The 12,379-nt window shown below is 42.7% G+C and overlaps 2 protein-coding genes across 12 annotated transcripts in view; one reads left to right on the forward strand and one right to left on the reverse strand.

Moving 5' to 3' along the window:
* KDM4C (lysine demethylase 4C) overlaps window positions 1-8,265 on the reverse strand; it is a 409,893-nt gene extending 401,628 nt beyond the window's left edge. For 9 of the 10 annotated variants that reach the window (XM_057548130.1, XM_007189029.3, XM_007189030.3 and 6 more), the window contains exon 1: window positions 8,131-8,265. The gene's annotated coding sequence lies outside the window, so the exon portion shown is untranslated. The remainder of the gene's footprint in view (window positions 1-8,130) is intronic. The other variant, XM_057548129.1, reaches the window with a different exon arrangement.
* LOC130708359 (uncharacterized) lies at window positions 7,359-10,979 on the forward strand. 2 transcript variants are annotated; one of them, XR_009008584.1, is made up of 3 exons: window positions 7,359-7,785; window positions 7,964-8,866; window positions 9,445-10,979. XR_009008584.1 is itself a non-coding variant. In XM_057548135.1 (2 exons), exons 1-2 carry the CDS (start codon window positions 7,697-7,699, stop codon window positions 8,478-8,480), a joined length of 606 nt encoding a protein of 201 aa, XP_057404118.1. In that variant the 5' UTR covers window positions 7,359-7,696; the 3' UTR covers window positions 8,481-10,979. The 2 variants fall into 2 exon arrangements, 1 of the variants encoding a protein (XP_057404118.1); XM_057548135.1 differs by having other exon boundaries at window positions 7,964-10,979.
* Window positions 10,980-12,379: the final 1,400 nt, after the last annotated feature.

Here is a 12,379-nt window from a genome sequence, read left to right on the forward strand (position 1 = left end):
GACAGGGAGAGATTTCAGCAAAATAAAAGATAAAAAGCAAGGCTTAGTAAACTTTGATAACTTAGAAAAGGAAAAATATGCAGGCTAGGAGCAGATACGTAGAACACTGTGCAGTGCAAGATTACATATCATGAAGGTAGAATGTAAGTCCTACTTGGACAGAGGTTCCCAAAACACAGTCACTAGAAAACTGGCCTCTAACCACCATTTTAAAGAGTATTATTTTTAAATTTTATTTATTTTTGGCTGTGTTGGGTCTTCATTGCTGCATGCGGGCTTTCTCTAGTTGTGACAAGCGAGGGCTACTCCTCGTTGCGGTGCACAGGCTTCTCATTGCAGTGGCATCTCTTGTTGTGGAGCACGGGCGCTATGGCATGTGCGCTTCAGTAGCTGTGGTGCGCAGGCTCAGTAGTTGTGGCTCGCAGGCTCAGTAGTTGTGGCTCGCGGGCTCTAGAGCGCAGGCTCAGCACCTGTGGCACACGGGATTAGCTGCTCCGCAGCATGTGGGATCCTCCCAGACCAGGGCTCGAACCCGTGTCCCCTGCATTTGCAGGCGGATTCTTAACCACTGCACCACCAGGGAAGTCCCTAACCACCATTTTAAGAAAGGTGTTATTTTTCCTATTTGCAAATACATGGTAATGTATAGGAAATTTGTTTTTTCAACTGAGCCTTTCTTACTATAAATATAATAATGTTCATTCTCAAAAAAAATTTTTTTAATGATGGGAAATCAAAATTACCAGTAATCCCACCACCAAGTTAACATTGCAGTGTATTTTTTCTAGACATACACCCATTTATAAACATGTTTAAACACAACTAGAATCATACAATGTATACAATTTTGTTTATTGCTTTTTTCATTAAACAAAGAAGGTTTGCAATTACCTAATGTTTTTAAATATTCTTCCAAGTTAGTAATAGCAGAGCATAGAGTTCACTTAAAATAGCCCCTGTGCTAGACACTTAGGTTATTTCTAATATTTAGTTAGCAAAATATATAAGAGATCAATATTTCATGGTGGGGCTAAACAGCACCAAGCCTTTTTCCTTGCAGGAGTTTTGGTAAGTGAACAAATGAGAACCACAGCCCTAAGGATAAGCTCTAGTGATACGCTGAACGTGACACTCATGCCTGGCCAGGCTCCTTAATTCATACATTCACAAATACTTACTGGTTTGCCTTGACCCCCTCGTTTTCATTTCTGGAATTGTTTGGTTTGTAATAAATTGAGAAAATAAAATTGATGAGCAGCCAGCCTTAAAACACACCTGTAATGAGCTCAGGGAAGCAGGGTGGAAGAGTGCTATTAGTGACCCCAGAGAAACCTGGAAGAGAAGACCTAAAACGAGTCAGGTTTAGATTTTTCTCAACCTGACCTTAAGCAACCGTCCTTTGAGATCAGGCCAGAATTTCTAAGAATAACTAGCTTCTGGCAATAGCCAATTCTTTCAACGTGTGAGGGGGGTTGGAAGGTGGTATTTAAAGCTATACTTATATTCCCCATCAGATAAGACTAAGAAAATAGTAATTGTGTTTCAAAAGGGCGGAGAGGGGCTAATGGATTGCCTTCGACCGCTGCTATTCAAACTGCAGTCAGCAGTCCTACCTGATTTAGTGGGTTATATCAATATTTTTATAATATGTGATACAATATCAGAGTACAGACAATATCAGAGTACAGAACAGGTGGCAAACTATTGTTTTGTGAAACTTTTGTTTCAGTTTTATACGTGTGTGTGGTCAGGATGGGTAAAATGTATTTCCTACCGTGTGCCTGATTTTAATTTCCTTAATTTTTTCATATATGTAAATGTCATTAATTTGTGTAACAAAGGTTTACTGAGCACCTATACTATAGTGCTGGTGAGACAGCAGTGTGCTGGTGTGATGTAAGTGAACAATAGTTGATCCCTGCCGTTGTAGAATTCTTTCAGTTTAGAAACAAGCTATCACATAATCACATAAATATAAGATTACAAACTGCTAAGTGTTATGGAAGGAAAAGTTTAGTAAATTAGGATCGGTTATCATTAGGGAAGCTGATTTAGATTGGGGAGAAGGTAGGGGTGACAGGTCAGGATTGTGTGAGAAACTGCATTCAAGCAGAGACCAGAAAGATGTACTTGGAAAGGAAGAGAGTGGGAAGGAAAATCTGCCTGGCAGAAAATGGCACCTTCAGCAAGGGTCTGTAAGGTCTGGGGAAATGAAAAGCCACTGGGCAGCTTCCCTGGTGGCGCAGTGGTTAAGAATCCGCCTGTCAATGCAGGGGACACGCGTTCGAGCCCTGGTCCGGGAAGATCCCACATGCCGCGGAGCAACTAAGCCCATGCGCCACAACCACTGAGCCTGCGGGCCTAGAGCCGGTGCTCCGCAACAAGAGAAGTCACAGCAATGAGAAGGAGCCCGCGCACCACAGCGAAGAGTAGCCCCTGCTCTCCGCAACTAGAGAAAGCCCGCGCAGCAACTAAGACCCAACGCAGCCAAAAATAAATAAATAAATAATTTATTTTTAATACCAGGTATTAATTTAATATTGAATATTTCCCAGGTCACATGAACCTGAAATTTATTTAGCCTAATTTTTCTTGTATTTAGAATTGTTTGATTTGTAAGCGCTTACTTTACTTTCTTTTTTTTTTAATGGATGGGCAGTTAATTGAACCCAGTGTTTATATTTTATTTATTTATTTATTTATGGCTGTGTTGGGTCTTCGTTTCTGTGCGAGGGCTTTCTCCAGTTGCGGCAAGCGGGGGCCACTCTTCATCGCGGTGTGCGGGCCTCTCACTACCGCGGCCTCTCTTGTTGCGGAGCACAGGCTCCAGACGCGCAGGCTCAGTAATTGTGGCTCACGGGCCCCGCTTCTCCGCAGCATGTGGGATCCTCCCAGACCAGGGCTCGAACCCGTGTCCCCTGCATTGGCAGGCAGATTCTCAACCACTGCGCCACCAGGGAAGCCCTAAATAAATTTATTTCATTAAAAAAAAAAAAAAGAAAAGCCACTGGGCAGAAAGGTAGAACCATCTATTGATAAATAAGGCTTGGGGGGGAGCTTGGGATAGGAAAAGATAATGCAGGACTTTTAAGTGTCCTGAGGGCCATTAGAATGATCCAATTTGCATTTTAAAAGATCACTGAGTAGAGAAGAGATATCAAGGGGGGTAGAGTGGATACAGAGGTGGTACCAGGTGGAGACTAGAAGACTGATCTGATTCATATTTAGGAAGCAGAAGTGACAAGGTTTGGTGATGGTACAAATGCGAGGGCTGAAGAGCCATGAGGTGTCTGGGATAACCCTCAGGTTTCCCAAGTTAACAGTGAAATGGAATGAGGTGCAAGAAAAACTCAGAGGACCAGAGCTGAGAGGAAAGATCACAGTTTGGCCTGTTATAGTTAACAGGTAGAGATGCCAAATTAATAACTAAAACTGGATGGAAATATAAAACAAAGAAGTCATCAGCAAAACGGTTTTGATGATACATTATTCTGCTCCTTAAATATTTACCCACAGTAATGTATAATACAAACCCAGAAGAATCTAGAATAAATTTTAAAGTCTCACAGAAACAGACTCACAGCCTTAGAAAAACAAACTTATGATTACCAAAGGGGAAAAGCTGGGGTGGGATAAATTAGGATAAATCAGAGGTTGGGATTAACATGCACACACAACTATATATCAAATAGATAATCAACAAGGACTTACTGTATAGCACAGAGAACTCTACTCAATACTCTGTAATAAACTCTATGGGAAAAAAATCTGAAAAAAAAAATAGATATATGTATAACTGAGTCACTTTGCTGTATACCTGAAACTAATACAACATTGTAAATCAACTATACTCCAATATAAAATAAAAATTAAATTAAAAAAATTTTAGTCTCTATGGAGCAGCAATTCATAAATACCACAGTAGCTGAAGCCAATGTGTATCTGAAAATACAGAGCAAGAGCAACGGTGTAACTAAACAGTCACATTCAAAATAATCCTCTTTTATGAAATAGTAAGGAATCACTTGTCTATTGTGTTCACAATATGCTCCATATCTAACACAGTGCATGGCACATAGGAGGTGTGATCTATTGAAGACAAGTACCCACTACTAGGCAGAATAAACCACAGCAAAAATAAAACAAATGGCGCAAATAACAAGCAATCCTGCAAGGAAAAACTGTACTATGAAACATACAAATGTATAAATAAGGACATTTCTCAGGGAAAAAAAGGAAAATGAGTTATTTAGCACAAACTCAGTTCTCATACCCAAATAGATGCTATGTTCTGGTCCCTAAGAATCAGCTTAATTTCAAGTTTCTAGGGAAGACCACCCCAGGCAACCTCACTAATCCCTAGAAGTCCCTACATATGAGAAAGAATAGAAATGTAATAAAAGCTTGATGTTGAAAAGCTATAGTAAAATCTCATCTAGGTTATTAAAACAAAACAAAAAAGGTTAAAAATGGCAATTACTAATGATTTTTTTCCTCTGAAGTCTCCTGTTTCCAGATTTTCTAACAAACATGGATTTTAACTGGTTTTTTCTCCTGTTCCCAAAGGTCATACTGATACATAGGAGAAAAATCCAAAGATGCACATAAACACAGAGACAAATTAACCATACTCCCATTGCCCAGAAGTAACCACTTTCAATATTTCATGTGGAGCTTTTTCTGTGCATACATGGGGATGGAAAGTAAAGAATGATACACAACTAGACTTAAGTCTATAAATGAGATTACAGAACACTGCTATGGCAAGTATATAGGACTGAGGAAAGACTAACCTAAAGTGACAACTGAGCTGAGCTATCTGAAGGATGAGATGGAATTAACCAGACAAAGAAGCACAGGCTGCTAGGCAGGGAGAACAAGAATGTGTGCTGGGTACCGAACCCCACCAAGCCAGGCAACTGGGGAGAGGGAGGAGACTGGCTGGGCAAAGCCTTGTTGAGAGGACTCAGGGAAAGAATGAGGTGAGGCCATTGAAAGAGAAACAAGGTAAACAGACTCCTCAAAGGGAATGTCCCAATTGCTTAGGTGGGAAAAGGATTAGGCCCTACAAGTGTGGACTTAGATGATCAGCATCTTCTCCCAAAGGGTATAAAGAGTAGGGGCACAGGAGAATCTTTGGGGAGGGGAGAGAGGGGTGAAGCTGCAGGGAGAAAAATAATAATCCGATATTTTAAATTTATATTTTAGGCCCCAAAAACCCTTCTAGATTGATAAGGATAAAGAAAATGCAGTGACTTTAACTATGGTACAACTCCCAAGAAATTCATATCAGAAATGAAGGTAGGAAGAGAAGCATTAACTATTCATATTACAAAAAAGAAAATATAAATTTTAAAAGATTGAAAGACCTGCATTAGACACTGAGTTTAATGACAGCATGTAATGTACCTGTTTTATCATCATATCTCTAATAAACATACAACAAATAAATCAATATCAAGGGAATAATCATTATGAGTATTACATATGAAAAAAGACTGGGCTAACAGAAAGGGACGATCTTAATGGCATCCAGACAAGAAAAACACAGCACTATACTCAGGACAAAGCCACACACAGAGAATTCTGCCTCTAAGAAGTGGTCTTGGTAGTGAAGCAGGAAAGAGTCAATAGGCCCCTCAAAGGGGTCTATCAATACTACTATCCCTACCTGCTCATTCACTCATTCAAGAGAAAATGTTTAATCCAGAAATTCCACTACTAGGTATATATCCAAGAGTTAAAAAAAAAAAAAAATGCATACAAAAACTAGTTCATGAATGTTCATAGCAGCATTACTCATGACAGCCAAAATGTAGAAACAACCCAAACGCCCATCAACCAACAAACAGACAAAATGTGATATATCCATACAGTGGAATATTATTCAGCCATAAAAATGAATAAAGTACTGAAATATGCTATATATAACATGGATGAACTTTGAAAATATTATGCTAAGTGAAAAAAATCTAGCCACAAAAGATCAAGCATACTATGATTACATTTATATGGAAAGTCCAGAAGAGACAAGTCTACTGAGCCAGAAAGCAGATTAGCCCTTGCCTGGGGCTGGGGTGAAGATTGGGTTTGGAAGAAATGGACAGTAACTGCTAATGGGAAAGTATTCCTTTCTGAGGTGATAAAAATGTCCTAAAATTGATTGTGCTGATGGTTGCACAATTCTATACATATACTAAAAACCATGAAAAAAAATCCACTTTAAATAGGTGGATTTCATGGTATGTGAATTATATCTCAATAAAGCTGTTATTAAGAAAGAGGGTATTTTGAGCACCTGGGGCACTATGGTAAGCTGCTGGAAACAGAACAAAGAAAACACAGACACGCACACACACAAAACCTGTCCTCAGAGCTCTTAACATTGTAGTAGAGGAGAAAAGGCAATCAACAGGCAATTAGAAAACAATGAGAAAAGCAAAGAATTCAGACTGTACCCCAGTGGCACCTAACCTAGCCCCGTATGATTACGATGTCTAGAAGAGAACTCAATATACCAGATTTTCATCCTTAAATTGAAATTTAAGTCTAAGAAACTTTTTTTAAAATTAAGTACCTGTTCAGCCTCTTAAAATCTGCGTTCTTACTGAATGTTAACAGACTCTTCTTTTAAGCATTTGCGCACATGCAATGTTTAAAACATGTTTTTAACTTTACAAAAGCAACAGATTACAGTCTGTTAATAAAATGAAACAAGTCTCCGATTTAAACAGTATTGCCAAGTTCGTGAGGTGCTGTAAAGATTATGTGCAAACTTTTCATAAGACCTTAAATTGGAAGAAAGAGGGCCTAAAAAACCCGAACCGTGTGACACATTCCAAAACAAAGCCTGGGAGTTGGGAGGGGACCCGCAAGGTAGGAGAACTAGACTAATGATCATAAAGAACTGAGTGCTACAAAGTAAAAATGGACCTTTAAGATTTAAAGCCACTAATTTTCAAACACGACGCTTCGAAATTAGAATATTAGTAACCGTTGCCATAGAAACAGTGACGCTGAGTTTCCCGAGATTAAAAATAAAAAAATACTGCAAATTCAAGTGGGTGAAATAGGGCAAAGTTTGGTCCGAACGTAGGTGAACCGAGCCTACCAAGAAACTTCCACAAGGTTAAGAGTGGACCGACTGCAACTTTTAACCTACACTTCCGAAGCAGCGCTTGATAAATCACCCCGCAGGGTAATTTACCAACTGCTAAAAAAAAAATAAAGTTTGCCCTCTCTTCTCCAGGGGGAGGAACCACACAAAAACCCTCCCTGGCATTCGCCCACAACCAAAACCAGACCGTGCAGACGTGCGTGGTTGCAGCTCAAGGGGAGGCTGGCTCCGAGTTCACCCGGAAAGCATCCGAATCGAGCCCTGCTGGTTTCATTGGCTGAGCCCCGAGGAAAACCCCAAGCTCGAGCCCGGAGCCCCAGCCTGCCTGGCTCCTTTCTTCACATTCCCACCCCCCGCCACGTCCCATGCCTGGCATTCCACGCGACCCGATCCAACTCATACTTATTAAGCACCCACTGTCTACACCGCATCGTGGCGAGAGGCACTGCAGGAAGAAATGGCCCCACGCCGGAAAAACCAAAAGGATAGCCACAGCGGCTAAGGACGGACCCGAGAGAGGAGCTGGCTACCTACGGTGGGGTGGTCTGGAGAGGAGCCCTCACCCCCACCCCGCGGGTCATGAGAGTCCCAGGGAAGAGATGGCCCCGAGGGGCGCACCAGGCCCGGCCTCCGCGGAGTCCACCGCAGACCGGGCTGGGAGGGGAAAGGTAAGGAGTAGGCATCCCCGGACCACCCGCGCGCTCCTCTGTTCCAAGGAGCGCGACCCCGACTCCGGCCCCCGGGAGAACGGCGAGCCTGGGGACCGAACCCCCGGAGGGCCGGAGCGGGCTGTCACTGGCTCTCGCCTCCCACCCCTGAGACCATGGCCGGCCGCTCTCTCGCCAGCGTGACAGTCGCGGCGGCCGCGGACCTAGCGTCTCTGGCCCGGCGTCTCCGCTCCGCCGAACGCCGGCACCCCCTGCTGCCCCGCGCAGAGCGGGGCAGTGCCGGGAAGACCGCCCGGGCCCCTCCCCCCACCGTCCCCATCCCCCGGACTCCGGAAAAGCGGTTACCTGGCGCGCGGGCGGGGAGAGGACACGACCCAGAAGAGGAAGGTGAGAAGGCAAACGGTGGCCTCCGGCCCAGGGAGATTCGGGAAATTTGGGAGACTTGTTCCGCACTGGGTGACAGCTGTTCGCTGCGCACGCGCACCCGGCCCCAGTCTCCCGATGACTCCGCCGCTACTCACCCTCCCGTCGAGGGGCAGGGAGACAGCGGCAAAGGCGCGCGCACAGCGCCAGCCGGCTCTCCCTGCGCGAGGGCGCGCGCGCCATCACGTGACCGCTGGGGCCCGGCACTTAGTGGGTCACGTGAACTTCCAAACAGCTTAAAGGTGCCAGGCACCTTCTTGCTTTGGGCTTAATCTTCTGCACTGTTCTTAGCTTAGGCTTCCACCGTGCTTCGTGTTTTCTGGAGACGGACATGTCCCCTTTTGCCCAGAAGGGGAAGACACTTGAGCAGAAGGAAGGAACAGGTGCACAGAACCTTGCCTGGAAGCGCCTACCGGGTCCCCGCAGGGCTGGACCTGATGGAGTCCACGCGCCACACGTCGCCCTGGGCTCCGACGCGGGCCTATGGCGGCCTCCGGAGCGCAGACGTCAGAGTGGCGTTGCCCTGGGTGCGGCCTCGGAATGCCCAGCCGAGCCTGGCTAGGATGTCGCGGCTCGCTGCTGGGCAGCAATGACAGCGTCTTACGGCCGGGGCTTCTGAGCCTCCAGACCGAAATGGGAGATCCCGAGTGAGCGAAGGGTGTGTGCCTGCCAATCCTTTAACAAGTAACTCAAGCAAGAAGCTGTGTTGTTAGTCGAAGACAGCGAAACTGTCCTGTACTGCAGTCACCTACGCGGAACAAGGTCCGCCCCGCGCAGGTGTGCTCTTGAGTCCCGAGGCGGCCCTAATAGGAATTCGGACAGGGGGTCTCTCAAAAACTTGTGGTGACAGCACTATGGCCTGAATTGTAGTAACAGGAAGTGCAGGTACCTCCGGACCTCTCAGAACGTACTTAAATTAGCTTGCTACAACTTGTTATTTCTGCGCTGTACCTCTGCCTTCCAAGGTGTCAGAAAGAACCACACAGACCTTACTTAACTAAGGTCTCTGTACTACCAAAGACAGATGACTGAGCACCAGGTGTTTTGCAAAGCTGAACAATTTTTTTAACTTCCTGTGGAGTTCCCAGCTGTGTCCTTTGTGACGTTTCCCCTAACGTCTTCTCGGCGAAGAAAGATTGGGCAGAACCTTACACTTCTGAGCACACTCGGGCTATCTCATATGCTGAGTTTTCTACTACAATCCACTGATTTCTGTTTTTTTTAATATCTAAACAGGTCCACTTACCGCACCCTGGAAGTCTTTTCTCACTGGAAGGAGCATTGCGAGGACAGATGAAATATGGGTGATTAAGTAAAGCTAATGGAATTATTGGGTCACCACATTTCTTTAGTCATTAAATTAGAAACATTACCCACATAGGTACACGATTGAACTTCCCTAATATGTAAACTCAACTGGGACTTTTCCAAATGTGTATACTATGAGGATCCCAACCCTCCTTACAAGTCAATCGGATATGCTAAAACAATAAACATATAACAACATTCATTTAGGGCTTACTGTGAACTTGACACTGTTTTAAGAGCTTCACATATATTAACGAAATTAATCCTTATAATCATTCAATGAATAGGTATGATTATTACCTCCTTGTTACAGATATGAAAACCGAAGTATTGAGATTAAGAAATATGTCAACTACTAAACACTAGGGTCCTTGGAAGCCATATGCTGTATTAGACGAGGAACCCAGTACACCAAAACTACAAGTCTGGAAACCTGAATTCCAGTCCACTCACAATTTGTAGACACATAATATTGCACAAATAACGTTTGTTGAACACAGTAAATCGAGTCTCAGTTTTTTTAATCTGAAAAATGAGGGTGACATATCAGTTTTGCTGACTTTGAGCATTTTTGAACATTAAAGAAGATACTGTACAATGTCAAAACACTTCAAAAGCTGTAAAGCACTGTGTGAATCTATTAAGCACTTCACAGTTTTGGAAATTGAAGTGAGCCTACTAGAAAATCAACTGGATTCATGTCACAGAAGACAATGTTGTGTCCCTAATGTATTGAAATACCTCTGTTGTAAATTACAATGAAAATTAACATTTTAGCCATGTAGTAGATTAATTTATTTAGGTCCAATTAAAAATGCCAATTGTAGTAAGATGGAGGCTGTATAATTGATACATAGATTTTCCTTGAAGCTTATGTTATGTGAACTACTGTTCACCTCAGAGACAATACTTGTAAATGTCTTAAAATAGGTATAATGGGGGCTTCCCTGGTGGCGCAGTGGTTGAGAGTCTGCCTGCTAATGCAGGGGACACGGGTTCGAGCCCTGGTCTGGGAAGATCCCGCATGCCGCGGAGCAACTAGGCCCGTGAGCCACGATTACTGAGCCTGCGCGTCTGGAGCCTGTGCTCCGCAACAGGAGAGGCCGCAATAGTGAGGGGCCCGCGCACCGCGATGAAGAGTGGCCCCCGCTTGCCACAGCTAGAGAAAGCCCTCGCACGGAAACGAAGGCCCAACACAGCCATAAATAAATAAATAATTTTTTTAAAAAAATGTATAATGCAGCAAATTGATAAACTGATACACTACTAAATAATATAGTCTAATTTTGAATATATTGAAGTCCATTAGACTTTTGCAAATATAAAGAAATAATAGTAATACTCATTAATGTTTCCATTTATCATTATCACATATGTATGTTACTTCTACAGGTATAATACACCAACCAATAACTAGATGTTCAGATGATTTTTTTAAAGTGTCATAGTTAATATGATAGTGAGTACCTAATAAAATTAGAAATCTTGGTACCTGTTCTTCTCTGTGTCCTGTGTTCTGAAGTTCAGATCAATTTATCTCCTACATGGATTATTACAAAAGTCTCCTAGTGATCTCCCTACCTCCAATGCGTTCTCCACTCACCCCCTCCAACTCATCTTCTGTACTGCAAGTCAGAATTACCCTCCTAAGATAAAAATTGGATCATGATTCCACGCAACTGAAACACTTCACTAATTCCCCATCATCATCAAAGCTTTCCAGTCTTTTTCCACTAAGGGAGTCACAATGGCCAAGAAGAATATGGTGACCAAGGATGTGGGCTAGACACTGAAGTGAGTCAACTCTCTGTATAAGCTAAATATTCAGTCAGCTTGGATACCATTATGTCTGTGTTTAATATAAGAAAAACACCTAAAATTACCAGTTAAAATATTTAATTTCCCCATCAAAATATTTGAATAAAATTATAGCTTTGGGGAGATATGTCATTTTTTTCCCTAGGGCTTCTAGTTCTCCCTGGGCCATTGTCCTAAACTTGTACGTGTGTGTTTGGAAGGGTGGGGTGCTGGGGGAACAAGTGAGGTAGTTTATGTTTTCTTTCACATCAAGGAAAACATTGGGATTTATTTATGACATCAAATCATAACAATAAAAAATTAAATATTCATTTTAGCAAATAAAAACTACATACCCAAGTTGAAGTTGCAAACTCAGTATTTATAGTTGTTTAAATCCTTTTTATTATGTATTACTGTTATTTATTATTATTTGTACTATGTTTTATGAACAGGTTTTGGATAATGATACAACTATGAACAGGACAGATGTGGCCTTGCTCGCATGGAACACACAATAAAGCCACAATGAGATACCAACATACATCCACAAAAGTGGCTAAAAATAAAAACTGACAAACAAACATTGGTGACAATGTGGAGAAACAGAAACACAAATAGAAATACATATACATATGCATCAAGCACATACACAAAAAGGTTTATAGCATTACTTGTGAGGCCCCAAACTGGAAACAACCCAAGTATCTATCAGCAGTTAAGTGGAGATATAAAAGTCAATAAATTTCTACAATGGAAAACTATACAGCAATAAAAATAAATGAATTACTGCTACCCAGAACAGAATGACAACCTCACAAAAACAATGGTAAGTGAAAGAAGACAGACCCAAAAGAATACATGCTGTGTTATTCCATTTATTTAACATTTAAAAATAGATAAAACAATTCTATGGTATTAAAAGTCAAAATAATCGGGACTTCCCTGGTGGCGCAGTGGTTGAGAATCCGCCTGCCAATACAGGGAACACGGGTTCGAGCCCTGGTCCGGGAAGATCCCACATGCCACAGAGCAACTAAGCCCATGCGCCACAACTACTGAGCCC

This window comes from Balaenoptera acutorostrata, chromosome 6, assembly GCF_949987535.1.
Source record: "Balaenoptera acutorostrata chromosome 6, mBalAcu1.1, whole genome shotgun sequence".
In the NCBI taxonomy this organism is placed as follows: Eukaryota; Metazoa; Chordata; class Mammalia; order Artiodactyla; family Balaenopteridae; genus Balaenoptera; species Balaenoptera acutorostrata.

Excerpts from the sequence above, each read along its gene's own strand:
- LOC130708359 (XM_057548135.1), top strand. The coding sequence starts at position 7,697 with ATGAGAGTCCCAGGGAAGAGATGGCCCCGAGGGGCGCACCAGGCCCGG. Across the intron at positions 7,786-7,963 it reads ACCGGGCTGGGAGGGGAAAG|CGTGACAGTCGCGGCGGCCG; the intron begins GTAAGGAGTAGG and ends CTCTCTCGCCAG.